Genomic DNA, 27,718 nt, shown 5'->3' with positions numbered 1-27,718 from the left:
AACCTTACAGCCCCGTCTGCCTGATTTTCAGCAGGTTTGTTGTTCAGAGAGAGAGAAATGGCTGAGACAAACCGAATGTTTTAACAAAAGACATAGAACAAGAGAACTGGATAAATTGTTGCCAGGGCAACCAGTCTGGATCACGGATGCAAAAGCACAGGGCACAGTGACATCAGTCCACCCAACTCCACGATCGTACATCATCAGTGGACCCCAAGGGACAATCAGAAGGAACCACAGTCATCTTGTGCCGATCCCGCAAACAGAGACTCAAACCGAAGCAAAACAGATCCAGTCCACTCCTACAGAGACTGTTTCTGAGCCAAGCGCACCCCATACACCAGGTGTGGTTAGAACCCGGTCTGGTAGGGAAGTGATTAAACCGAAAAGACTTGATCTGTGAAGCTAATTGTTTGAAAAGGGAAAAGTTGTATTTCAAATGCTAAGTTGTGGTTTTGAGAGTAGCATGTTTAAAAGGGAAAATGGTTGGACATCTGTTACAAGAGAAAAGAAAGTGTTTATGAAAATACCGAGTTTATGTTTCCTGAAATGTTGGGGTATGTCTGTATTGAAAAAAAAATTATGCAGTTATGTTTTGTTTGAAGAGCAAAAGAATGTACCAGCCTAACTTTAGTAAGGGGGATGTGGTGTAATCTATATTGATGTACATCATGCGCCACTAGGCGGCAGTACTTACCCTTTAGTCAGGAAATGATGGCATGTAATCAGACGAGAGTAAGCTAAAATAAAAGATGGTTGTTGCTCCACGTTATCGCTTGAGCGGGGAGTTTTATTCAAGAGCCCAACACAACACACGCGGATATGTGAAGAATGAAGGGACCCTGCTAGTGATGGACAGATGAAGCCCCATGAAGCACTGAAGCTTTTCATCCAATTGGTTCACCCCAACGCGAAGCTTCATGAAGCTTCATTTGCTCTAGCAGGACACCTACTGGACGTAAAAATAATAGCTGGCATGAATTTGAAGAGTGTGGCATTTTGCACACAGCCTGTAAATGTCAACAACAAAAGGAGTGTGTAAAACATGTATATTGTAGTGATGGCAGTATACTGTGTATATTTATAGTGGCAGTATGGGAAATGATTATTTGGAAATGCTTGAAATGGAAATGATCATTTACTGTGAGGTGAGGTGTGGTTGGGGTGTGGACAGTGGTTGTGCTTTTGTAACGTTGAGGTATGGACAGCTACACTGAGGCTTTGAGCCTCAGTCCTGCCTGTTCACATTTTATTCTGTAAAAACTAAATTTTCACTGCTTTTATGACCTTTTTAGTGGGGAGAACATAGCTAGGATTTAATGATTTAACAAATCTTTTGAATCCTTTGTCCTCCACAATGCTAAATGGCTGGGAGTCCTCAATCACCATGCTGACCAGGTCTTCATCTATTTGAGATTGTTCTCCTGAGGAAAGACAATAAAGATAAAGCACAAATATAAATATCACACACGTAACTTATAACAGTTGTATAATATTGTTATATCATTTAGTAACATTACTGCATCCTATATTATCACTGCATTTGATGGCTCACCTGGTCTTGCTCCACGATCGGTGTCCCCCTTATTCTCATGCAAAGCTCTGTAGTGCCTAAGCATGGATGAGGTGTTGCTGTTATATCCCAGCTCCCTGGCACATAGCAAACACTTCACCTTGTACAAAAGTCAAGACAGCTCAACATAAATTGTATTGCACCATCAGTATCATGAAAATACATACCTTGTTGGGAGGAATAAGATCAAAATGTTCCCACACAGGGGAGGACATCCTCCTCTTCTTAGCTGGCTCCATTCTCTCCTGACTTTCCTCACTCTCATAAACCTCCATACGGTCTCCAAACTCTCACTAACCGCAACTCTCCATCAAACACCCACATTTTTGAATGAAGTCTGAGGGGTTTATATCGCTGTCATATCTCGCGGCAAAGTTCGAACCACTTCATGAACCAGTCACGTGGTACAGCCGGGCAGCGAGGCTTCGGACGTCATCATTTTCAGCTCCTCCCATAAATGAAGCAAGCCTCGATACGCGCTTCGCGGAAACGCCCCCTCCATTACTCGACACACGCTCCGAAGCCTCGATACAGAACGTCCCATCACTAGACCCTAGTGATGGGATTTCCGGCTCTTTTTAGAGACCCGGCTCTTTCGGTTCGGCTCACTAAAAAGAGCCGGCTCTTTCGGCTCCGAACCGGCTCTTCAGGTTGTTTTGTTGCTTTAATTAATTTATTATTAACAATAATATAAAATTATGCACAAAAGGAATTACTAACGTAAAAACAAGTGGTTTTATTTATATATGTTTATATATAAATATATGCGGTGGCCCCTAGAGACAAAACACGTACAAACTCCAAAACACATTTCTAGCATGAACTGAACTTCCAAAGCAGAGCTACTAGATCACTTAAATTACACAATTGAAAGCATGTGTGTATTGTTTGTGTATTTATACACAGGCACTCATATATATATTCAAATAATTAAAAAAAAAGTTCATTTACCTGTTACTACCACACACCAAATCCGGTCGTTGGTACTTGCTGGCTTGTGTAGCCACAAGATAACAAAGGCTCAACACTGCGCCCAGCATCCTGGAGCACTTCTGTTGTCTTTTGTACGTGTTTTGAGTTTTTATGTGCTTCTGAGTTTTTACGTGCTTCGGAGTTTGTACGTGTTTTTACGTGTTTTGGAGGTTTTACGTGTTTTGGAGTTTGTACGTGTTTTTACGTGTTTTGGAGTTTGTACATGCTTCAGAGTTCGTACGTGATTTGAAGTTTGTATGTGCTTTGTCTCTAGGGGCCACCGTAAATATACTTTTATTTATTCACTCCACATAAAATGTAATAAATAAATCATATAATACAAAAATCAACTATTCACATTTCAAGTTTTAACTATTTAAATTTTCAGCTTTTTCCTTTCACAAATTTAAAGTGAAAAGAACACAAAACACTGCAAACCACAACACAATTAAATATAAATTATAATATGAAAACAAAAAGAACATGCATATTCTCTGTCATATGGACCTGCATGAATAAACTTTCTCAATCCTTTATCATCTGCAACCGAAAATAGTTGTGGATGATTACTATACCTTTCTAATGTTGTTGTCCCTGCCTCTCTTTCTCTCTCTCTGGCTCTGTTCCTGTGCTACTGAGTGTAACTACCGCCCCTCCCCCCTCTGCCCAGCCTAAAGCACAAGGCTCGCGTGCAGAGTGAAGCGGAAAAAAAGTGCGAGAGAGAGGCTGAGAGAAAGAAAGAAAAAAAAAAACCCACGTGACGGCTCGCGATAAGGAGCCGGCTCGCGTCGTTCACGTCAAAGAGTCGGCTCTAAGAGCCATTTCGTTCGCGAACGACCCATCACTACTAGACCCTGCAGCGAAACGGAGAGCGCAACCTCTGACTGAGTGCCTGTTTTCACAGTCTGACCACCTGTTGAAGGTAACGTGCTAACATGGCTAACGCTAGCATCACCGCACGTAGCCCCGTTATTTTAAGGTGATCTTAGTTTATGAAAATTTTATGTCGCAGCTGTATGAGCTAGCTACGTGTTTTGTAAGCTGCTGTGCTCTTCACACATAAAGCTGGAAGCAGCTCAGACTATTAGAACCAGCACTGAGGCCATACAGTGTTAGAGCAATGGCTGCAACCTATAGCCTTTAAACTAGCGATTAAAATGCTGACAGTAAACTCGTCAGTCCAGATGTTACCACATTACTCTGTGGTACTTGGAGTTAAAACAACTGAGGCAGGCTCATTAAAATAACAGCTATCAGTTCTCTCATTCCTTATATCAAGACTGGAGATCACACTACTGGTTTCAGTTCATTTAATATGTGAGTGCACAGATTCATTCTCAACTGGACATAAACGATGATCAAAGGTTGTATATGTGATGAAGTCAAATCCCAGCCTCTAACACAGTGCGCTGAATCTTAGCTTTGAATGTCCAGTATATTCTAATCAGTGCAATTTAAGCATTCACTGAACCTACAGTATCTACACCTGTGTGGTAAAGACACAGATAATGAAATTTAATTATTAATACAATATACATCACGAGAAACAAAAGCTGAAATTGATTCAGTTTAGTACTTTTCTCTGTATGCTCTGTGATTATAAAGACCTTAAATTCTGTGATATATATATATATATATATATATATATATATATATATATATATATATACAGTGGGGCAAAAAAGTATTTAGTCAGCCACCGATTGTGCAAGTTCCCCCACTTAAAATGATGACAGAGGTCAGTAATTTGCACCAGAGGTACACTTCAACTGTGAGAGACAGAATGTGAAAAAAAAATCCATGAATTCACATGGTAGGATTTGTAAAGAATTTATCCGTAAATTAGGGTGGAAAATAAGTATTTGGTCACCTCAAACAAGGAAAATCTCTGGCTCTCACAGACCTGTAACGTCTTCTGTAAGAAGCTTTTCTGTCCCCCACTCGTTACCTGTATGAATGGCACCTGTTTGAACTCATCATCTGTATAAAAGACACCTGTCCACAGCCTCAAACAGTCAGACTCCAAACTCCGCCATGGCCAAGACCAAAGAGCTTTCGAAGGACACCAGGAAAAGTATTGTAGACCTGCACCAGACTGGGAAGAGTGAATCTACAATAGGCAAGCAGCTTGGTGTGAAAAAAATCAACTGTGGGAGCAATCATCAGAAAATGGAAGACATACAAGACCACTGATAATCTCCCTCGATCTGGGGCTCCACGCAAGATCTCATCCCGTGGGGTCAAAACGATCATGAGAACGGTGAGCAAAGATCCCAGAACCACACGGGGGGACCTGGTGAATGACCTGCAGAGAGCTGGGACCAAAGTAACAAAGGTCACCATCAGTAACACACTACAATGGCAGGGAATCAAATCCCGCAGTGCCAGACGTGTTCCGCTGCTGAAGCCAGTGCATGTCCAGGCCCGTCTGAAGTTTGCCAGAGAGCACATGGATGATACAGCAGAGGATTGGGAGAATGTCATGTGGTCAGATGAAACCAAAGTAGAACTTTTTGGTATAAACTCAACTCGTCGTGTTTGGAGGAAGAAGAATACTGAGTTGCATCCCAAGAACACCATACCTACTGTGAAGCATGGGGGTGGAAACATCATGCTATGGGGCTGTTTTTCTGCCAAGGGGACAGGACGACTGATCCGTGTAAACCTCTTCCAGTGCATTACTGTGTTTCCTCATGCAAGGGTTTTTATTTGTTGATCACCAAGTTGAACTCAGTGACTGACTTTCCATGTTTTTACATATGTGCGAAAAGGTTTTTATTGTTTTAGTGTCTTTTGCACAAGTGAATCTGTGTTGGAAAAAATGCTTGTCTTGAGCAGTGCCTTAAGAGTGGTGAGAATGATGTTTGTGATATAAGAATTACACCAAACTGTAATACTTAAACACCAAATGGTTTTATAATTTTATCAAAATCTTACTGCTTTTGGTAAGAGTACTGCAATATGTCACATATTGACAGTGGCTCATCGATGCCAATGACATAATTAGCCAGCTACATTTCCGAAAAGAATGCAAAAGCATTGACATATATTTTACTTCCTACAATAGCCCGACGGGCAGGGCAGAGATAGATTTTGGTAGCCCGACTGGAAAAATCGCTAGCCCATGGACGTTGGGCTAGCGATTTTGCGAGCCCTGTATCTGATTGAGGAATCACTCATCTTTGGAAAAGAGAGTTTATTACAGAGAAATGGCTCTTTCCAAAATAAAAGCTATACTATACGCTTCTTCTGGGCTATATTCCCAGCAGCATATTGTAGCGGGTCAGGGCTGTTCGGGGTTCTGTTTGTACAGTTATGTTTTGTTTATGTTGCCATAGTGACGGGTGACGCCCTCTCGCTGCGACGGTGTGTCCTTCCGGGGTCAGAGGGCGCCCTGTGTGTTGCTGTTGTTGTTGCTGTGCGGTTGCCGCGCTGAGCAGTTAGCTAGCGGCAGTGTTCTTCTGCAGATGTCAATAAACGGCTGTGCTCCCTGGCTAGCTCACGGGAACCAAACAACACCTCCGTCTCCACCTTGTCTGAGCTCGCCACAATATTAAACATATCAGGTGCCCATAAGGAGAATCATGTGCTAACGACTGTCTAAATGACTCGGGTAAAGTTTGTAGCATACATGCTTGTTGTTTTTGTCTGCTTCCACTTGTCTTTGCACTAGGATAATGTCGGCGTAAACGTGCAGTCATATTCGTTGTGTTCCCACTAGTGCTGTCAGCGTTAATCTCGTTGAAATGACGTTAACGCCGCAACACGGCAAATCTCCGTTAACGAGCTACCCCTGGTCCCCCTGTGTGTGGGGCTAGATATGAAAACCAAAATAATTCCAAACGCCAGATCTGAATGAGGGTGGGGAAGGTTCAATTTGCCATGTTGCAAGGAGAGCTTAACTTCTGTCTCGCTAGCTTGCCCTGTGCTCTTCCTTCTGACGATGCTGTCTGTGTTGAGCTCTCAGTGGATCTGCGCTTGACAGTGCAGCCTAGGCGGAGTAGTCGAATGCAGATTCACTGAGCGTTCAATACAGACAGCATCGTCAGAAGGAAAGTTGATAAAATAAATTACAAATTCTGTATTGGTCGATACATATGCGTACGGAACCGAAAGCACTGTATCGAACGGTTCAATATCGATGCGAGTATCGTTGCTCCCCTAATATATATATATATATATATATATAAATGAAGACCCTTTTGTGTTTGGTCCCCTGAGACCTCCATGATCAGAGAGAATCTATATTTCTTCTCCTCTCAAGAAATTCAGCAGCAGAGAAAACACAAGGCATCATGAACCGATTCACCGTGTCTAAATAACCCCGCCGTCTTGAGCAGACAACAGGCAACGTGGCAGGAGAACAGCTTCACTCAATAATCTCGTTTATCTATTCACCCATCAGGGAAACAAATCAGTTGTACTTTGGATTGTCTTAGCTGTCAAATGTAATGCAAAAAATATGAGAAACCTCTTATCAAACCACAGTGAGGGTAATTCACACGCTTCCATTCTTCTCCCACACTGAGCAAAAACTAAATGCCTACAAGGAGACATGTAACATGGCATGTGTGCATGGGCCAAACAAGCCTCCTCCCACAGACTCGTGGTGATCCTATTACTGCTTAAAGAGAGGAGTGGAGGGGTCTTTTTCTTTACACAGCAATTAGCCTAATGCAGCATTAACTTTGACCTGCAATGTGCATTTGCCACGACTGCCTGAACTGTCAATGCATTAGTATTCACATCACAAAAACCACCACCATTTTTCCCTCCTTTTTACAGTGTCGCAGATCCTGCCTTAGACTCATTATTGGACTATCCTCATCCAAAGCCTTGTTTTACTCAGTGGATCAATGAAATTCTATTTGAACATCTGTTGGCCAAAACAGCTGTAGATAGCCACTCCAAAAGGAAAGCCCTAATAGGAATTTACTGTTGTCCTTCCACAAGGACACTTCTCTTTGTTTCAAAATAATAAACAGCCACTAATCAGCTCTAAATAAATCATTTATCCTCCCAGGACTTTCTTCTACGTATGAAATGAGGCATTGTTAAGGTAGACTGCTTTCAGCTAAGACACAGTCATTCAGTTTAGTATGTCTGCACACTGAAAAATGGTTTTGTCTGTGTCCTATTTTTTCCCTTTGTCCACAATGTATTGTAAAATATAATGAGCTAATATTAACTCACAATGAATCCCAGCAAAATGAATGATGTGTGTCTTTGTGAGTGTAGGTGTGTGCTTGTAGGTGATGCATTAAGCATATCAATAAACCTGTCATCTTGACATATGCCCTCCTGTGCTTTCTTCCTCCAAACAGCAGCCTTCGTTCAATTAGTGGACCGTAAACATGCTGCTTTTGGCTGAGATGCTGCATCTTTTTAATTCTCGGTATCTTCCTATTAACCGCTGTGGACCCATTCTTTTGCATTCACATGACACTGTAGACATCTGGTGTAGTACAGGTTGAGGCAGAAAGTCCACTGTTTTCTCCATCCTGAGTTCTGTGCACTGAAAAAATAGATTAAACTCAGTTATGCATCCATGCAAACTGGCCCACACGTAAATGAATAAGCATGCAAGAATGCACACATTACTGTATGCTTGCACCCATTAAAATATTCACAATTACTCTCTTTGTAATTTCACTTGTTTAGAGCACATTTTATTCTTCCAATTACACTTTTGTTTGTCAAGCATCAGTGTATCACCAGATCACAAATTAAAGTATTTATTATGAAATTAGAGATATTATTTTGTGAATCTCTATAACACAAAATGCATTTTCTTGCTAATTGAAGTGATTAGTCTTTGTTAAAACAACAAAAAAAAAGCCATTAAATTATTGTCCTTCAGCACTGCTTGGTTCTAAAAAAAAAAAGGGTTTCTATAACAATGACTAGGCAAAAAAAAAAGGCTTGTCAGTCAAAATCTTGGTCTCCATTATGATCTGTTTGCTTACAAACATATATAGGAAGTTGTCTTTTTCATGCAGATGAGTTGTAGAAGTCAAATGAGTCCCTTTTAGACTTCTGTGTCATGATGCCAAGTTGTCTATGATGCAGGTAAAGTAGGAAAAAAATTGTTTTTTTGTCATTTTTTTAAACTTTATTAATGCGAGACACAGCTTCCAACTCACAGTTGCATTTACAGGAAGCATTGCCAAATGTTTTATGGCTGCACATCAAAGGAAATGATGATAGCATGATCTCTGGCGAGACCGCCGTTACTCAGTCAGTCTTCCCAGCCCCGGAGCAGATATCCGCTATCTTCTGCTTCCACTGCCATCACAACTGCAGATTTGAATGTGTTCGTTTCTGCATGTAAGGTGGTTTGTGGATTCCTGCTAGGTGCTTTATGCTTATGGAAACACACTTTTGTTACCAATATGTAAATCAGATTATTGGAGACACCTTTTCTATTCATTTAGGTATAGTAACCATTACTCATGTAGCAGAGAATAATGAATCAATTATTGTGCAAATTAATCTTGGTACTACACGTGTGCTTGGATCAGGCTCTGAGAAATTCTCACTCTTAATATAGGCCAATACTTTAAAGACAATTTATCATTAATGAGACTGAAGTGGATTATGGCTCAGGACTATGAGAGACTGTAGATATATGATGTGGGGTTTTCTCTACCACCTTTCCCTGTCAATTCAGGCTTGACATAATTCTGATTTCTATGTGTGACTATAAAAATCCTCCGGTTGAAATCAAACAATCATTGAAATAATCAGGGAAAAATAAAATAGGCCATACAATAGCTGGATGAAATAAAGGCTTGAGTTACGCTCCGTGTTTAAATTAGTCCTGCGTGAGCTATATATCGGCTAATGTGCCTGACAGTCCATTTTCATCATAGCATCTTCTCCCGGGAGTAATATAATGTCTGCCCTTCAGGCGATGTAAATGAAGAAAAATGTAAAAGCCTGAGCCGAGGCTCAGACTGTGCATCAGTGAAGTTAAATGTGATTGAAGCGCAGTGTTGTAGCCTATAGACTAATTTCATCTTATGGGAGGAAACCCAGAAATGCCATATTAATATGTAATTACCACTATTACAGTTTCCTGTCTCAAGTTTGAATATCCACATTATATAGAGGATAATGGATATTTTTCCCTCATAATGTTAAATAGGTTGGGACTTTAATATGCTAACACATGTCTAAGTTAGTGTATGCATGTAAGTATTCCATTTTGAAAATGCCATTACTGCTATTTTACCACTGTGTGTTTCAGTTAGGGTGTTTCTGTGCCATGTGTCCCATCAAGTGGTCAGGTTCAGGTGGTCCATTTATGACATATTGTTATGGGAAAACAAAACCATAAAATAAATGAATGAAATAATGTGAGAAGTTTATTTCGGTATTTGATTATCAGGGAACTGCCAGGATGTTTGTACCATTGGGGTTAAGTAGAATGAAGTACAAATATCTCAGAATAAAACAATATGTAGCTTTTTGGTGTTTTCACACAAAAGTCAGATGATAGTTTATGCAACACCATCCATCCATCCACTTATTCTAACAGGCTTGTCTTTGCACTGTTGGAGGAAGGCATGGAGACACAGGGAGAGCATGCAAACTCCTCAGAGAAAAGCTCCAGAATGAATTTGAACCCACGACCTTCTTGCTGTGAAGCAACAGTCGGGCCCTTGAGTTCAATGAGTTTCCATAGCGGCATTATTTTTCAGGATGTGGTGCCCTCTTGTGACTTTTGTGCAAATTTCAATCTGCTGAAAACATAAGTAAAGAAATAAATTCATCCACATAGTCTCACAGCAAGTTGCATTCAAAACAATAAATATTAACCGAATAGTTAATGTATAACAGTTTTGCTATAACTAAACTAAAATAGTATTGAATACAATGTAAAATAAAGATAGTAATAATAATATTTAATAATCCGCCAGTCCTGTGGGGGCGCTGCCAGGCGTTTCTAGACCTTAGGCCTCTTTTTCCTCGGAGCGGAAGCTCGACTGTTGTTTATCCGGCTCTGCATCGTCTCGTCGTGTGAGCAATGATGGCTAGCACTGGTGCAAAACAAGCGCCTAAAATTGTCTCCAAAACTTCTGCGGGAGGCACCGGGGCGGCGGGGGCTAGTGGTGGGCCCCCGATAATGCCCCTCGCCTCTCCGCTCATGGGGAAAAAGAAAAAGCCGTTTCTAGGGATGCCTGCTCCGCTCGGTTACGTTCCCGGTCTCGGCAGAGGGTGAGCTAACTTAAAGCTACATGCTGCTAGCCAGATTGACCCTTTTTTTTCTTTTTTTTTCAATCGTACTAACCCAAGTTAATAATGAGTAAAATTTAAGTACAAGGTAGTTTTACAATACATTAATTAATTGGTTAATATATATATATAATTTATACGTGAATAAAGTGCATATCGTTTCCTTTACCATGGCAAGTACGCCAGACTATGAAGTTTTTAAATAGTTTAGTGGTTTTATGATTTAATTGCTTTACCAAACGTGAACTGTTAAATTGAAATTTAATTCAAATATAGTTAAATGTCAATATATGCTCTTCCTAAATCCATAGTCATCTAATATATAATCTGTTTTAGACAAGCGAGCAAAATTTAAGTTAAAAAGTCATAGTGATCAAAATAGTGTTATGTCACTGTGTTATAGAGAAGAGTAAAGACCTCGCGGTATAATTTTGGCCTGGCTGTGTTTATTTATGTCACATTTAAATGAATGCTTTTCCCTCCAGTGCCACCGGTTTCACCACCCGATCTGATATCGGTCCTGCTCGTGATGCCAATGATCCAGTGGATGACCGGCATGCACCCCCTGGAAAGAGGACGGTCGGGGACCAAATGAAAAAGAACCAGGATGATGATGATGAAGATCTGAATGACACCAACTATGATGAGGTATCTGTGATTTGTTGTAGATAAAGTTTTTTTTTTCTGAGAGTTTAAATGATCAAGTCACAATTTTAAAGCCAATTTCTTTTATTATGAGCAGTTAATTTGATAATCTTGTCATACTTTGTTGTTTCTCTTGTAGTTTAATGGTTATGCAGGTAGCTTGTTCTCAAGTGGGCCCTATGAGAAAGATGATGAGGAAGCCGATGCTATATATGCAGCGCTGGACAAGAGGATGGATGAAAGACGCAAAGAAAGAAGGTTACAAAAAAAAGAGTCTATTGTTTAATTGTTTATCAATGCACAGTGTATTTGTTTTCAAATATATTATGGATTTTATATTGCAGGAGTCTTTTGTTCATGGTTGTCGTTGTATTTTAGGGAGCTGAGAGAAAAGGAGGAAATTGAGAAATACCGTATGGAGCGACCAAAGATTCAGCAGCAGTTCTCAGATTTAAAGGTAAGAGATTGACCCTAATATTCCAAACCTCTCTTCAGTATCATTTATGGAGTTAAAAAATCTAATGTTGTCTTCTTTTTGCACTAAAAGCATCTTAAATGCATTTTGGTTTTATTGGCTTTATTATCATATCTACAGAAGAAAAGGATTAATATTATCCAATGCAATTCTTTGGTTGAATCAGAATCAGAAGGCTTTTTTTAATGCCTGAGGAAATTATGTGATCAGAGTTTCTCCAAGACTGTAAGAACAGCAGCTAACTAAAATAAATTAAATATTTCAATATATTGCAAAGTTATGCAATATAATAAAATAGCTCTAATATAAAAAAATGGCTTTAATTATAAATGGCTTTAATGATAAATGTCCCAGTATATTACACAAATGAAATATATAGTTGACATTGTGGTGCCCCTCTTGTCATACTGTGCTTTTTTGTTTTCTCTGTAGAGGATGTGCAAATAGTAAGCATGTGCAGGCAGTACAGCATACACTGTGCTTTAAATGGAAGAATTGTACAATGAGATAGCCACAGGCAGGATCGGTTATAGTCTCTAGATTCATGATTTTTAAGCAATGAATTCCCAGGCTAAGATCTTTCTGTGAAAATAGCTTAGTCATAGCCTAGTAGTGAAAAGTGCCTTGCATGTTTGTCTCTGAAACAGTGTTCCCTTTTCTTCTTGTTTTACTGAGGAAATAAAATACTGATTAAAATAGAGGTGCTATTTTAATCAGTACAGATATTTGCAGATTCTGTGCAGTAAATCATATTTAGCTTAGGTACTCAGGTATTATCAAACAATCGTAAATGAAAGCAATGCTCACATCCCATTCTTTTCTCCAACATCTTTCTTTACTATTTCTCTACAGAGGAAGCTTGCAGAGGTGTCAGAGGAGGAATGGCTGAGCATTCCTGAAGTGGGAGATGCCAGAAACAAGCGCCAGAGGAATCCCCGCTATGAGAAGCTCACCCCTGTCCCCGACAGCTTCTTCTCCAAACACTTGCAGAGTGGAGAGAACCACACCTCTGTTGACCCATTGCAAGGGGTCAGTATACTGTGTATACAAATAGAAATAATTTTTGTAACTCATATTTACTTCCAAGTGCACTTCACTAAACTTCAGGGTGTAGTTTCACTATGGCCCAGCAGGAGTCAGGATATCTCCTTGGAAAAAAAGTTACTCTCCAGTTACAGCAGTTTGCTCAGTTTTTCTCTGTTTAACAGACTGGACACCTGTTGCTACAGTAATTGGTCACACGAACTTTGTTGGCATTTAAAATACATTTGAAAGGGACACTTCATTGACCTGTGCATGCAGGTAGACGTCCATGAATTGAAAATGGAGACATGCGTGCTGATTTAAAAAGTTGAGTTTTTTAAGAGGTATAGCCTCCTAACAGAGAAAAAGTCATTGCTTGACTTTAAATTAAAGGATTGAAGTAATTTGTGTCATTTTGCATTGGCTAGAAAAGTGTTACATGATTCAGGCTTTTGTTTCAAGAGCTGTTTAAACGTGCCATGACAGACTTCTCACAGACTGTGTTGCTCCTCTCTGTTGACATTGTTTCCTATCTCTACTAGTTGGGAGGTCTGAACACACCTTATCCAGGAAGCATGACACCTGGTCTGATGACACCAGGGACCGGAGAACTGGATATGAGGAAAATTGGTCAGGCCAGAAACACACTCATGGATATGAGGCTCAGTCAGGTAAATGATGCATCACCTAGCGCAACTTTCACTTTTACTTTCTTCTAGGATTCATGCTGCTGCCATTATACTGATAGAAACAACTTAACTATTCTCTATCCCTTTGTCTACATGTTTTCTGTATTCAGGTGTCTGACTCAGTGAGTGGACAAACAGTAGTGGATCCCAAGGGTTACTTGACAGATCTTAACTCTATGATCCCCACTTATGGAGGAGACATCAGGTAGAGAGACACTGACAGCATCAGATTGCTATATTTGTGTAAAAGAAGTTGCTGTGTGTATATGTGTTTAATCGCTTATTTGTGGCTCTGCTTGTTCAGTGACATCAAGAAGGCTCGTCTGCTGCTGAAATCAGTGAGGGAAACAAATCCCCATCACCCACCTGCCTGGATTGCTTCTGCCAGGCTGGAGGAGGTGACTGGGAAGTTGCAGGTGGCCAGAAACCTGATCATGAAAGGCACAGAGATGTGTCCGAAGGTAAAGGAAGTTAAACAGTACAATAAAACTATTAAATGACAACACAAGGATGCTGATGTTTTCTGGATATTTTGCTCAAATTAACCCTATAATCTCTAAGATTGCATTTCTTAGAATATGGTATTAGTATATCGCTAGTATTATAATGTAACAGCTGCTTAAATTTAAGACGTAACATTACTTCTTGAATAAGTTGCAAATGGGGGCAATGGTTTGTGCTTTCCTGTTTAAATAAGTGTTTTTCCTTTGGATTAGAGTGAGGATGTGTGGCTGGAGGCTGCCAGGCTCCAGCCTGGTGACACAGCCAAAGCGGTGGTAGCCCAGGCTGTCCGTCACCTTCCACAGTCTGTGCGCATCTATATCCGAGCTGCAGAGCTGGAGACAGACGTCAGGGCTAAGAAACGAGTCCTCAGAAAGGGTAAGGTTGTCGTTTATCCCCTCCAATATTTAACAAAAAGCTTTTTTGTGTGTTTGTGTTTATTTATTCACAGATTACCAGAAATTCGTCTTCCTGTTATGATATGAGCCGAAGTTCATGCGCCTTCCCAGCAATGCATATCAGAATGAACCATTTCTGCCAAAAGAAAGAAACTTAATTTCTGCAGGGCCAAAACTCAAGACCAGTCTCAATCTGTTTATCTTCTTATAAAATCACCCGCACAGATCTGCTCACTTTCTTTACTCATAAGGTTGCAACAAAAGATTTTATCACAGTTACATTTGGCAGCTGTGTTTCTGGCTTCTTGTCAAAGCGAGACCATGGTGTCAATGCTCTAACTTACGCACACACACAAACGCTTATTAACACTTCCCAGCAGCATACCCCACTGACAGAGATGGATCAGCGTTTCCTCTGAGGAAGAGCTTACTCCGCCTCTACATGTTCAGTTGCCTCTGCTCTACTTTTCTCAGTTACATACAAAGCACACTCCCATCCCAGCTGACACTGTTGAAAATATGTTATTTATTTTTGTTGTCTGTGCTTGTGTGTTCTCTGAGCTCTATAGGATCTTTGTTAAATAGTTTTTGTGTTCTTGTTTTTATGAATTCTTGCATTGAAGTTATTCAAAATAAAAAGCATCAGCAAAATAACTTAGTACTTATTTAACTGTTCCCTGTCATAGCGCTGGAAAATGTATCCAAGTCAGTTCGACTGTGGAAGACAGCTGTTGAACTGGAGGAACCAGAGGATGCCAGGATCATGCTCAGCAGAGCTGTGGAGTGTTGCCCTACAAGTGTGGAGGTACTTCACCAACATGAACATTTGGAAATTGGACTGAATGTCTCAGAGTGCAGCACAATATATGAACATATGCAATGAACTTTATAACTAACTCTCTGTCCTCTCTAGCTCTGGCTGGCACTGGCCCGGTTAGAGACGTATGAGAACGCTCGTCGTGTCCTGAACAAAGCTCGAGAGAATATCCCCACTGATCGCCACATCTGGATCACTGCTGCGAAGCTGGAGGAGGCCAATGGGAACACTCAGATGGTCGAAAAGATCATTGACCGAGCCATCACTTCTCTGCGTGCCAATGGTGTGGAGATCAACAGAGAACAGTGGATACAGGTTTGTTTCTGGGGCTTTCTGTTTTCTTTGAAATGACTGAGAAGATAAAGGGAGACCAAATTGCTTGTTATTTTTATTCATAAATGAGTGGCTCCCACTTTGAACTGTGAGGTGCTTTAAACCTGCATTCGATCTGAAGGCTAACAGACTTTTTGTGACTTTTTGAGTCCTCAGCTATCAAGCTGAGGACTCAAAAAGTCAAAATGGAAAAAATGGCTTTCTTAGCATTTAAATTTTCAATATGATTTAATGGGATCAGTCACTCATTTCAGGACATGCTGAAGGGAAAAAAATTGAGTATGTTTCCTTAAAAAAAAAAGAGGATATGCTCATTGGCTAACAACTTGTGATTGACCAGGCAACAGCCAATAAACAAGCCATTTCACAGGCATGCTCATTCGTCTTTGTCACATCCCATTTTTTAACCAAGATGGCAACAGTAAGATCACTACAGCACACAAAAAACACTAGCACAAAAGTGAGTCATGCCTGAATGAGGGAATCACTTTAACCCTTTAAAGCCGGTCAGAGCAGGCACGCTCCGTTTTGCGTAACTTTTTTTAAATCCCGGTAGCACTGCAACCGTTTAAGCTAGTGCAATAATTTTTTTTGCATATGAAACCGGAGGAGTTGAACTTACATTTGATGCCATCAGCTTGTCCTAGGTCGCAGTTTCCTTCCACGCATAGCTTTGCAAAAATTGCATAAAAAGCACTTGCAGCAACAAAAACATAATATTCCAGAAACACGCTTTGCCGATCCGATCAGCTATTTGTAGAGCTGGGCGATAGAACGATAACGATATGTATCGCGATATAACTTTTTCTCGATAGAAAAATTAAACTATCGCGATAGACCTCGCCGCTCTTGTCCTCTTAAAAAAAAAAAAAAGAAAAGAACAGCCAATCCAAATTACGTAGCGCAGAGCCGAACCAATCACAGCCGCAGCGTCACGTCACGTGACTTGTTACGTACAGCACAAGTGCCAAGCCGCACATGTGTATTTGTTTGGGAAGCAGCCAGCCACCCTACCGCCCGGGTAATTAAGGAAAAGAGTGAGCCGACTAGAGAAATCAACCGAGCGTGACCGAAGGTTACCGAAGAGAAAACAGATGATGGTTCCAATGCCGGAGAGATTGTCGAACGGAAGAGCCATAGAAGTTCCGTAGTGTGAAGGTATTTCGGCTATTTCAAGTCTGACAAAAAACAGAGTAGCGTGCACTGTAAATTGTGCCGAAAGCAAGTCTGGAAATACAATAAACTGGTGCATGCGCTACGTCCACACGTACCCGGGTATTTTTGAAAACGCAGATTTTTCTATGCGTTTGCACTAGGGCAGGGCGATATGGCAAAAAATATTTATCACGATATAGATTTGAAAATTTGCGATAACGATATAACTGACGATATAATTGACGCAAAACAAAATACAACTCTACAACTTTTTTAGTGGAAAAAAACCCCATCAATTTGTTTTTGTTTAAACAAGCAGCTGTTTATTTTAACGTGCATTACAGCCACACAAAATTCAACAGTGGTTATCCTGTTATATACATGGTTATCCATAATCATGTATATCCACAAAACTTAAGAGGTGCTTTGTAACAAAAGTGCAGTGTGCAAAATCAATAAGTCAAATAATAATATTGCACAAACTCTTGAGTAAAAACAAAACAAACAAAAAACAGATAAATTATGCTACTGCTCCTGGAAGTTTTTCTACATTTCAAGTTTTAAGATTCTTTGTCAGAAACACTAACATGTTCACAGATGCGGGCTTAAGGGAGGACCTTTGACAAGTTACAACATTTCCACCTGTGCTGAACAACCTTTCAGATGCAGAGCTAGTTGCTGGAATGCAGAGGTATTTCCTAGCTAATCTGCTGATGTGGGGAAAGTTTACTGTGTGAACTTTCCACCACGAAAGAGGATCACACTCACTGTCTGCTGGTGGACTATTCACATAACATCTCAGTTCAGATGATAACCTCTCTGCAGTTACCTCCATCTTGCCACTAACTGGTCCCTTCAAAAAACTCCCGAGACTCTTCTTTTGCTTTTTAACAGCTCCCTGATTTGTTTGGTCACCAGTAGATGTATGAAGTGTTTCTGAAAAACCTGTGATACCCTGGTGTGGGACAAGATGCTCTAGTTCACTCATGACTTGAACTTTGATGGCTTTGCTTTCTCTCTCACTGAAATATTCTGTATGAAACCGTGGATCAAGGAAAGAAGCCATGTTAACAAGCCTCTCTGTGACACTGTCTGTGTAGCTTTTGTTCATGTAGTCAAGTATTGCTGTTTTGATGTCTTTGGTCAGCTCAGTGTCACCTTCTTTTACTTTTAACATGTCATTGTTAAACATCTGAAGAACAGGCTTAACACATGAAATGGTTACATACTCTTCAGCAGAGAAAGCATCTGTAAACTCTAGGAGTGGATTCAGTGCAGTGCTGACCGAGTCAAGCACTTCAATGTCTTGCCATGTCAACATGAGGTGCCTTGTGGTTTTATCAGCAGCTAAAACCTGTGTTATAGCTTTTTCTTGTTCCAGCAGCCGTTGGATCATTCTCTGCTTTGAACCCCAACGAGTGCAACATTCAGTTATGAGTTTGTGTTCCGGTAGGCCCAGTTCCTTTTGGGCAGCCTGCAGAGCTCGCTGGCGCTTCCAGCTATGGCCAAAAGCAGCAACAATCTTCTTTCCCACTCCAACTGCTCGTTCGATCCTTGGGTCCTTCACACTTCTTTCTAAAAGACATACATTTAAAAGGAAACACAGTTTCAACAGCACTATTAATGCGGTGTGGAATGTGACATTTAAGTTGTATAACACACAATTATTTACACACACATCTCTCTTGCAGTACAACTACCCACATTCAGAGATTAATAACACAAACAGTATTATTACCATCATTTAAACTGATACAATAAGTTCTTAATCTGACGTTATAATTAACTTACCTATAGCAAAAAAAACCCCAAAAAAACGTACCTATTGCAATGTGCAGGCGATGTCCGAAGCATGAAAGTCTGGTCCAGTTGTTGAGTGCGACGGCTTTCACAATGTTGGCCCCGTTGTCAGTCGTCACACACACTTGTTTTTCCTCCTGAAGATTCCACGAGCTGAGGAACTCTTTTAAGACTCTGGCTATATTTTCCCCAGTATGGTCCTCGGGGAAAAAACATGTTTCGAGGCACTTGTTTTGTAGCTTCCAGTCTTTGTCCACATAATGTATTGTGAGGCTCATGTAGGGGTCTGATGTTCGGCTTGACCACATGTCCGTGGTGGACGCAAAAAACTCCACCGAAGATAACGCATTTGACACCTCAGTACGGATCTCTTCATATAAAGCAGGCAAGGCGACTTTAGAGAAGTATTTCTTTGTGGGTAGCTTGTAGCGTGGATCGAACGTTTTAAGCATCTTTTTGAAACCTTCTCTTTCCACACTCTGAATAGGCATCATATCCCTGGCTAAACAATGTGTCACTGCATTAGTTAGCTCCCCCCAGCGTTTGTTACTTTTGTCATAAGGCATGGAGCTATTTAAAGCTACGTAGATTGTTTGTTGAGTCATCTTCTTTGGTCTTACCACCTCGCTAGTTGAAGCGGACAACTCTTCACGTGCTTTAATGGCTTTTTTGTACTCAGAGGAGTGCTTCTGCTTCAAATGATAAAATAGGTTTGTAGTGTTTCCTCCCTTCGCCGCGATGGCCCGCTTGCATGTTCTACAAAAAATTTTGCTTTGGTGGGTATCCGATGGACGAAAACCAAACCACTTCCACACCACCGAAGTTGCACCGTTTTTACTGACCAATTCTGGCTCACCCGCTTCATTCAAAGACGCGCCTTCGTCCGTGTCATCCTCCATTGCCGCCATACTTTTTCTGCCATGTGCGTATGAAAACAAAGGCACTGCGCATGCGCATTTTGCCCACATTCTATCGCGATATTTCATTTTCCTATCGTTGCCGAACTTTATACCGGTATTATCGTGAACGGTATAATATGGCCCAGCCCTAGTTTGCACCTTTCGTCCACACGTAAACGGCGTTTTTGGTCACTGAAAACGAAGATTTTTGAAAACTCCCGTTTTTGCATTTACGTGTGGACTAGAAAAACGGAGAAAACGCAGCGTCAAAGGTGTGCGCATTTTTTGACGTCACACTGTGCGCCACGTTATTGTTTCGGTGAAATGAATTTCTACAATACTGTTACTGTTACTTGTACTCTCTGCAGTGTTTAAATGCTTACATATACACACAGTTACTGTCCCTCCACACATACGACTCGGTTCTGCTTCTATGCCCCAGCTTTGTTTACTATTTCCCACCGAGGCTTCTAGACTTCTGATTGGCCAACATTTCTGCACGGTTAGGAATCTAGCGCCACCTGCTGCTTCGGCATGTTCATAGCAGCGTTTTCCTTCATTTCTGCCTTTATGTGTGGACGGTGTGTGGATTATGTGTGGATTATTTTTTAAAACGAAAACGGAAAATCTCCGTTTTCAAAAATACCCGTGTACGTGTGGACGGTAGCCTCAGTCTCTGACTGGAAGCGCTAATTCGTCATTCGGCTTTTGTCAGACTAAAGTAACTGTTAAAACTGTTTGAAAAGCTAAGCTATACAACAAGAAGAGATTGAGAATTTCCTTTTAGTTCTCAGTTTATTTGATATTGACAAAAGTTAGTCAGTTTTGTCTGTTCTTCTGTAAAACAAACTAAGATTTATTTTTAGAATTAATATTTTGTTTCTAAGTGGAATTGACAATTTAGTCTGTTTCATTTGTTCTATTTTGAAACTTAAACGCTTTAGTGGCTGCCTTTTGTGTAGTTTGCAATATTTGCCTTTATTTATCTGAAAAAGTCTCATGTTCCTTAAGTACATCTACCCTGTTGAACTTATTATGGGAAATAAATATTTAAATAAAAACAAGCTGCTGATTATTTCACATTTTACTTGTGAGCAACGGCACATTTAAATCTTACAAATATAGTTATTTGGCTTATATCGTGATAGATATCGTTATCGCCTGAAATGAAAAAAACATCGTGATATGAAAAAATCTTATATCGCCCAGCTCTAGCTATTTGTAACACTTCCTATATCCAACAGCGCGAACTATCGCATGTCCGCCATGACCTGCCCGAAACTGGAAGTGACGTCATTTTGCGGAAATGTAGTTTTTTTTACCATCAGGGCCTTATGAGCCTATACTGGTGTTTTTAAAAGTTATGTTTGACTTTATGACTTTCTGTGTCGTTTCTGGGATGCTTAGGACTCGTATTGCACTGCTGGAAATAGTTTATTTTGATGCATATGCTGTTTTGTTTTTTTTTGCAAATTTGCATTATAATATTTATTTTCATTTTTCCTGCAGTATATAAAAATTGGTGTATTTCAAAAATAAAACTATGAAGACACTTTTAAAATAAATTTCCTGTGGTGGGAAACTATTTTGTGCAACTTTTTTGTATTTGCAGTTTTGAGGGGTAAGCCTCTTAAATTTCTCTAACTAGAAATATATGTTAAAAAAAACAAAAACGATTTTAAATTTTTTTTGTAGTTTATTGCACTTTTTTGCAAATTATGTTATTACTATGCACTTAATGCAGACATATTATTTAAATTTGAGCTATAATGGTTGTATTGATGTATATCAACTTGAAATGCTCCCAAAAATGGCTCTACAGCATGTAAAAATATAATATAAGCTCTGGCGGACTTGGTTCTATGGTAGGTCTTAAAGGGTTAACTAAGTGAGGAAGCCAATAATGTGACGTATCCTGTTTCTGAAAAGGCCCAAAGATTCACGCTGAACAGCCTGCTGCACTTAAACTTGAAGCGAGGATCTGTTTTGGGAGATTTCATACGAACTTGTTATTGCGAATTGTTCATTGGTTGTTGTTGGACTTACTCTTTTAGAGACTTTGCTGTGGAGTTAAGTTTGTAAGTCTGCAAGAGCAAATTAAAACCTTGCAAAGACAAACTACTGATTTATTTTACATTTACATGACTAGAGTCCCCTAAAGGCTCCAGAGAATTGCCTGTTTACACATTACCTGTCTCACTGTTGTGAAGAGAAAACGGCTTTTAGCCAGAATATGCGGAACACTTATCCAAACAACTTTGAAGTCAACCCTACTCTTCCTTGGCTCCCCAGCAATCCACTTGCCAAGTGTGGGACATGTTAAATGAATGGTTTATGAGAACAGCAAACAACTCACACAAGATCCTCAAAGAGATGCCAGTAATGTTTCATCTGGATGCAAAACAACACACCACTGTGTCTAATGTTTTCTTTAGTGCAGTACACAGCTGTTTTGCAGTAATTGGCTTTAACTGAAATTCCTCTTTTGCATAGTTGTTTTATTTGTTTCTTTTTTCTTTTTTTTGCCAGTGGTATTTTTTTCTTGTCACCGCAAATATTTGCTTATTAATGTCTGTCAGCTTTAATATTATTATTATTTTATAAATCTGCAGGTGTTCTGATGTCAGTTTTAAAATTTCTTTCTAATTAATATTAGAATTATTTTTGTGTTAATCACTTTATCATTTCATTTGAATGGCTTACCTAGAATTGATACCAGCAGTTCATCCAGTAATTTTTGCACCCTTCTTCTTCTTCTACCAAAGTGTCTATCCTTCTAAATGCTTGTTCATACCCTGCAGGACGCAGAGGAGTGTGACAAAGCAAGTAGTGTGGCTACCTGCCAGGCTGTGATAAGGGCTGTCATAGGGATTGGAATTGAGGAGGAGGACCGCAAACACACCTGGATGGAAGATGCCGAGAGTGTAAGTATAGAGAGATTAGTTTGGGTTTTTTAAAATAAGTTTTTTACATACTTGCTGTTGTAGTTAAATTTAACAATGAGATGGTTGTGTGTTTGTGCCTCAGTGTGTGGCCCATGGGGCGCTGGAGTGTGCCAGGGCCATCTATGCCCATGCTCTCCAAGTATTCCCAAGTAAAAAAAGTGTCTGGCTTAGAGCTGCCTACTTTGAGAAGAACCATGGCACCAGGTGACAATCTTTAATTTCCAAATGCAAACATTAGCAGTCAGAAGGTGACAGTTGCTGTTTCGCATCACTATACTTATTTATTCTTTTTTGCTCCTGTGCTTTATGACCTGCTGCTTCGTCGTCGCCGCCGCATCCATTATTCTTTCATGGCACATTTAATTTCTCAGAGAGTCCTTGGAGGCTTTACTTCAGAGGGCTGTGGCTCACTGCCCCAAAGCAGAGGTATTGTGGCTAATGGGTGCCAAGTCCAAGTGGCTTGCTGAGGATGTGCCAGCAGCCAGAAGCATCCTTGCTCTGGCCTTCCAGGTAATTAAAAAGCATTCACTTCTCGATACAGCATGTCAAATATTAGAGTAATCTATGTATACCTATGTCTAACTCTGTTATCCTGTGTCTTCTGCTTCTCCTCTCCCTCTGTCCTCCTCTGTCTGTTTTCATAGGCTAACCCAAACAGTGAAGAGATCTGGCTTGCTGCTGTCAAACTGGAGTCGGAGAATAATGAGTATGAAAGAGCCCGTCGACTGCTAGCCAAGGCCCGCAGCAGTGCACCAACAGCCAGGGTAAGTGTATCTGTGTGAATTTCAGAGTAGGGAACTATTGTAAAGGTTACTTCGTAGAAAGGATAAAAGTTAATACTTGGTTTTCTGTTTGAGCTTTTAATACTTGGTTGAATTATAGAATTGCCTAAAAAGCTATTAAAGGAAACTGAATATTTTTATAAGAAGATTAATGAAATCAAGTTGTTCAGGTTATCTCATGTCACTTGCACTGAGTATGACTGCGTTTGCATTGAATCAATCCTGTCCTTTCACTTTGACTGGCCTTTTATGAACTGTACTACATTGTGTTTTTCATGTAGTGTTATTAATTTTTGAACTCTGACACATTTTGGATGAGTGATTCAAGTGTTAGTTTATTTTTCTGTTTTGAAACCACTGCTCTCTACATAATGGTGCAATTTCCTTGAGGTTGTTTCTGGGAACACTGTCAGGTTCAGGCTTGCAGGTTTTCCACAGATTATGCCGTTAAGTACCACATAGGCTGACAGATGTGTCAGCCAAGCTTTTAAACCACCACTCTGTCAAGTGACCTGGCAACACTCCCCTTTATCTTTGTTGTATGCTGACAGATGTGAGTAAGAGAATCTGCCTTAATGTTTGCTGTACTGCTTGTCCTATCAGATAACACAAAGTTTTAGTGTTAACCACTTAAGCATTTAGGCAAAAACTTAGCAAGTTGGCATTTGATAAAACTGATGTATAGACTTGCAAGTACTGGGGTTCAGTATAAGCATTTTCCTTGTTTTACATTATTCTGTTTCAGGTGTATTACAATGCATTTGCAAATATAAAACTTCATAGGTCTCATTTGTATTTGTAATCTCTACAGGTGTTTATGAAGTCAGTGAAATTGGAGTGGGTGTTGGGAAACATAGAAGCTGCCCAGGAGTTGTGCACCGAGGCCCTGAAGCACTACGAGGACTTCCCTAAGCTTTGGATGATGCGAGGCCAAATCGAGGAGCAATGTGAAAATATGGATAAAGCTAGAGAGGCCTATAACCAAGGGGTGAGGATGGGGTTATGTTTGGGGCGTGGGTTTGTTTTACCGGTAGTATTGGATTGACCACAAATGCAAAGGAAGGAAGTGTTTTATTTTTTGATGAAAATGAGTGTATCATTAAAAACCAGAGTAAGGGTTAAGGATTTTTATTTTCATTGGTACAGTTAAAGAAGTGTCCCCACTCTGTGCCACTGTGGTTGTTGCTGTCACATTTGGAAGAGAGAGTGGGACAGCTGACCAGAGCCAGAGCAATCCTCGAGAAGGCGCGGCTCAAGAATCCCCAGACCGCTGAGCTGTGGTAAGAAAATACACGACAACAAGGAACTAGGAAGAGTTTGGAAAAGGTCACCTGCGCAGCAGTGTATTTTAGCATATGCAGGTTTTTTTTCTCTCCTATCCATGAAAACCTGTAAAAAGTTACAGCTGGAAAACATTATATTTGTGCCTCCAAACTAGAAGCAGGCTTAATTTGCTTTTGCAAAACCACATCAACCGAAACTGGCACATCAAGAACATATATAACACCAACACCATTTATTGCCATAAATTCTGAAATAAAGGCATCTAAAAGTACATATGATCTTATTAATCAGGCTGGAGTCAGTCAGATTGGAGTACAGGGCTGGACTGAAGAACATTGCCAATACGCTGATGGCCAAAGCCCTGCAGGAGTGCCCAAATTCAGGTGTGTATAAAATGCTGCTATAGATGGAAAAGCTTTGTTTTTCTGAACCTGTATTAGTGCAAAAAACCCAACATCAATGTATTTTCAGTTAAACAAGCAACTGTTTTTTATGTGGATTAAAGTTATATAAAAATTTGACAGTTTAACCAAAAGGCATTTCCAGTGGAAATTGGCCGACATATCCTCAGCATAACCATGTATAATATCCACAAAACTTAAAAGAGGTTAAACACACACAATACGGCAATATTATGTTGAAGCACAGTACGTATCACTCCGCGAGGCTCCTGCCTACGATAGCCATAATACTCAGACAATCCATCAAGCGGTGCAGGTTCGTAGCTTAGCAAAGTCTTGCTAAAACATTTGACAGATTTTCGAGCGCCGTGTACCACATAAAATCGTTTTGAAGTAGGCTGTGCCAGATTGGAGTCTTTGGCGGGCCGAATCTGGCCCCTGGGTATTTAGTTTGTGATCCCTGCTTTAGATGGTTTGTTTTCCTCTGTGCCCTTCACGTTTATGCAGACTTAACTTTCGTTCATTGCACTGGCACTATTGGACTTTAATGCACAAATTTCAATCTCCTTTTATTTTCTTCCTTCAAAGGTATCCTGTGGGCTGAGGCAGTGTTTTTGGAGGCCAGGCCCCAGAGGAAGACAAAGAGTGTGGATGCTTTGAAGAAGTGTGAACATGATCCACACGTCTTGCTCGCTGTAGCCAAGTATGACTTGAACTTTTCACTCCCTTTAGTAATAGCTATTACTTTTTGTGATAACCTACAATATAAAAATGTGTATTTTGTTGGTGTTTTACATTCAGCAGACCTTTCTGTATGAAACTCTTAACATTTTGAGATGTTCTGCATATGTCAGGTTGTTCTGGAGTGAGCGTAAGATCACCAAGTCTAGAGAGTGGTTCCTCAGGACCGTAAAGATTGAGCCAGATCTGGGGGATGCTTGGGCTTTCTTCTACAAGTTTGAGCTGCAGCATGGCACAGAGGTAAGGATCTGGTGTCTAGACTTGTGCTATTTTGTTCATGCATTAATAAGTTGATTAAATCATTTGAAGTTTGATTCAAACCTGCTGCCTGGCTGGGGGCTTTCTGTGTGGAGTTTTCTAGTTCTTCATGTAGCTGTGTGAGTTTTCCTCAGTATTGATTGCATTGGTCCAGTTTTACTCCAGGCGTTGGTTGTGAATCAATTGTTTGTTATTACTTAGTGTTATTGTATGAAGTGGATATGTCAGCTGCTATAAACTTAAAATTTTCAGATTTATGTTCAGTCGTTAAAATGTGCAGTAAAACATGTGAAATCATACATGATAAACATGTAATTAGTTTTTCCAGCTGCATGATTTATGGTATACATTCTTGCTTTTTTTTCCTTTCTTCACAAAGTTGGTAGTCACTTGTTTGTGTGGCCGGTCCATGTGTTGTGCTGTGATTGTATAACATTACTGCTCTGTATGCTTCAGGAGCAGCAGGAAGAGGTGCGAAAACGCTGTGAGAATGCAGAGCCCCGTCATGGAGAGCTGTGGTGTGCCGAGTCCAAACATGTACTAAACTGGCAGAAGAAGACAGGAGAGATCTTAGCACAGGTAGCCAGCAAGATCAAGAACACATTCTGAGAGTGGGGAAATTTGGACTGAAAACACCTGGAGGACTCTGGCAGTCACCAGTATAGAAGTGAGCAGCTATTGACATGCTTATTCTGTAACAGGACTTGCCCATCTCTGGCAGATTTAAAGTATTTACACACGCCCTTACATTTTTTTGTTGTTGTATGTGTCAGGAGAAAGTAATGATTTGACGTCAAAGTGACGGAATCTGTGGATGTTTTTTAAAAATAAAAATAAAAAATCAAAGTGACTGATGGTTACCCTCTTCATCCTGATATGCAGTAAGGAGATCTTTGGCTGCGATGTGAGATTTTTGTGGATACGTTTTTGATCTGTCTGTGTGTATGGGGTTTCAAGGTGTGGCCTCAGCTATCGTTGTGATTTGGCTTCTTTGTTAAAATCCTTGTCTTATACTCTCCTAAAAGTGCTAGAAGAGTACCCTTAGGTGTCCTCTCGGATTTCACAGCATTTTTCTGTTATTATTTAAACCTCCTGAGTCATGCTCTGCTTGATGTTGAAGATCAGAGGTGGTGTGTTTTGTTTTGTTTTGTTAAAACATTGAATTTTGTTTTGCTTCAGGTCCCACACGCCTTCTGGCAAATAATACATTGTTTTCCCTTTGCAACTCTGCTGTGAAGATGCAACCGATGAATCATCTAGTAAGCAGCTGTCGCATGTGCATTGAATAATTAAAGAGAAAAACACCCATTCTAGTGATTCATTCATTCATTTTTAAATCCACCTTTTTAGAATATTACTGAGTATAAAAGGTTACTTTCAGGTTTATTAAATAAATGATTATGTCATAGTAAATCTGCCGTTCTCTTCTCTTTGGTTTAGAGTCATGCAGAGTGTCTCCCATCTTTTTTATCCAATAATCCCTGCTGTTATTTTATAGTTCTGCCGTGTTGGATCATTCAGCATCATCTAAATTTTAATATATTACCACAGAATTCTTCCAAAGGTCTGCCTAGTTCAGCTAACAACCTGACTAACTTTACCGATATCGATCAAATATCACAGTCTGCACTCCCATTGGTCAGTGTTGGTATTCTGCTTGTTAGGCAGAAGAAGGGCAACAAAAGATAAACAGGGCAGGCTATAATAGCTTTGTGGAGTTGGAGTTGGGTAACATTCAGCTCTGTGTACAAGTAGGAAGATGGCAGTTTTTTATTACTGAAAATGTAAC

The 27,718-nt window shown here is 40.1% G+C and overlaps 2 protein-coding genes across 3 annotated transcripts; one reads left to right on the top strand and one right to left on the bottom strand.

Annotated features, from left to right (window-relative positions):
• Positions 1-1,229: 1,229 nt before the first annotated feature.
• Positions 1,230-1,999, bottom strand: LOC147305912 (uncharacterized). Its single transcript, XM_086278411.1, has 3 exons — positions 1,741-1,999; positions 1,556-1,673; positions 1,230-1,424 (listed from the first exon to the last, which is right to left on the bottom strand). Exons 1-3 carry the CDS (start codon positions 1,846-1,848, stop codon positions 1,264-1,266), a joined length of 387 nt encoding a protein of 128 aa, XP_086134537.1. The 5' UTR covers positions 1,849-1,999; the 3' UTR covers positions 1,230-1,263.
• Positions 2,000-3,339: 1,340 nt separating this feature from the next.
• On the top strand, positions 3,340-27,175 carry prpf6 (PRP6 pre-mRNA processing factor 6 homolog (S. cerevisiae)). 2 transcript variants are annotated; one of them, XM_086277153.1, is made up of 21 exons: positions 3,340-3,467; positions 11,269-11,431; positions 11,568-11,686; positions 11,807-11,885; positions 12,756-12,932; positions 13,469-13,597; positions 13,726-13,820; positions 13,920-14,076; positions 14,332-14,494; positions 15,201-15,319; positions 15,428-15,646; positions 22,320-22,442; positions 22,546-22,667; positions 22,835-22,973; positions 23,108-23,227; positions 24,057-24,233; positions 24,392-24,525; positions 24,821-24,912; positions 25,519-25,633; positions 25,785-25,911; positions 26,386-27,175. In XM_086277153.1, exons 2-21 carry the CDS (start codon positions 11,375-11,377, stop codon positions 26,536-26,538), a joined length of 2,616 nt encoding a protein of 871 aa, XP_086133279.1. In that variant the 5' UTR covers positions 3,340-3,467; positions 11,269-11,374; the 3' UTR covers positions 26,539-27,175. The 2 variants fall into 2 exon arrangements, with proteins under 2 accessions (XP_086133279.1, XP_086133278.1); XM_086277152.1 differs by lacking the exon at positions 3,340-3,467 and adding an exon at positions 10,530-10,765.
• The last annotated feature ends 543 nt before the right edge of the window (positions 27,176-27,718 follow it).

Source organism: Aulonocara sp. 'chitande type north' Nkhata Bay, linkage group LG20 (genome assembly GCF_057382095.1).
Source record: "Aulonocara sp. 'chitande type north' Nkhata Bay isolate Kocher_YH1m ecotype deep benthic linkage group LG20, A_spYH_male_GT1.1, whole genome shotgun sequence".
Classification (NCBI taxonomy): domain Eukaryota; kingdom Metazoa; phylum Chordata; class Actinopteri; order Cichliformes; family Cichlidae; genus Aulonocara; species Aulonocara sp. 'chitande type north' Nkhata Bay.
This window is presented reverse-complemented; position numbering and strand designations above follow the sequence as displayed.

What these genes read in the sequence shown, in the direction of transcription:
- LOC147305912 (XM_086278411.1), bottom strand. Translation starts at nt 1,848, where the DNA reads ATGGAGGTTTATGAGAGTGAGGAAAGTCAGGAGAGAATGGAGCCAGCT. An exon ending in ATCTTATTCCTCCCAACAAG is followed by an intron (nt 1,674 to 1,740) that starts GTATGTATTTTC and finishes CTTTTGTACAAG; the next exon opens with GTGAAGTGTTTGCTATGTGC. An exon ending in CGATCGTGGAGCAAGACCAG is followed by an intron (nt 1,425 to 1,555) that starts GTGAGCCATCAA and finishes GTCTTTCCTCAG; the next exon opens with GAGAACAATCTCAAATAGAT.
- prpf6 (XM_086277152.1), top strand. Translation starts at nt 10,575, where the DNA reads ATGATGGCTAGCACTGGTGCAAAACAAGCGCCTAAAATTGTCTCCAAA. An exon ending in ACAGAGAACAGTGGATACAG is followed by an intron (nt 15,647 to 22,319) that starts GTTTGTTTCTGG and finishes CATACCCTGCAG; the next exon opens with GACGCAGAGGAGTGTGACAA. An exon ending in AGCTGCAGCATGGCACAGAG is followed by an intron (nt 25,912 to 26,385) that starts GTAAGGATCTGG and finishes TGTATGCTTCAG; the next exon opens with GAGCAGCAGGAAGAGGTGCG.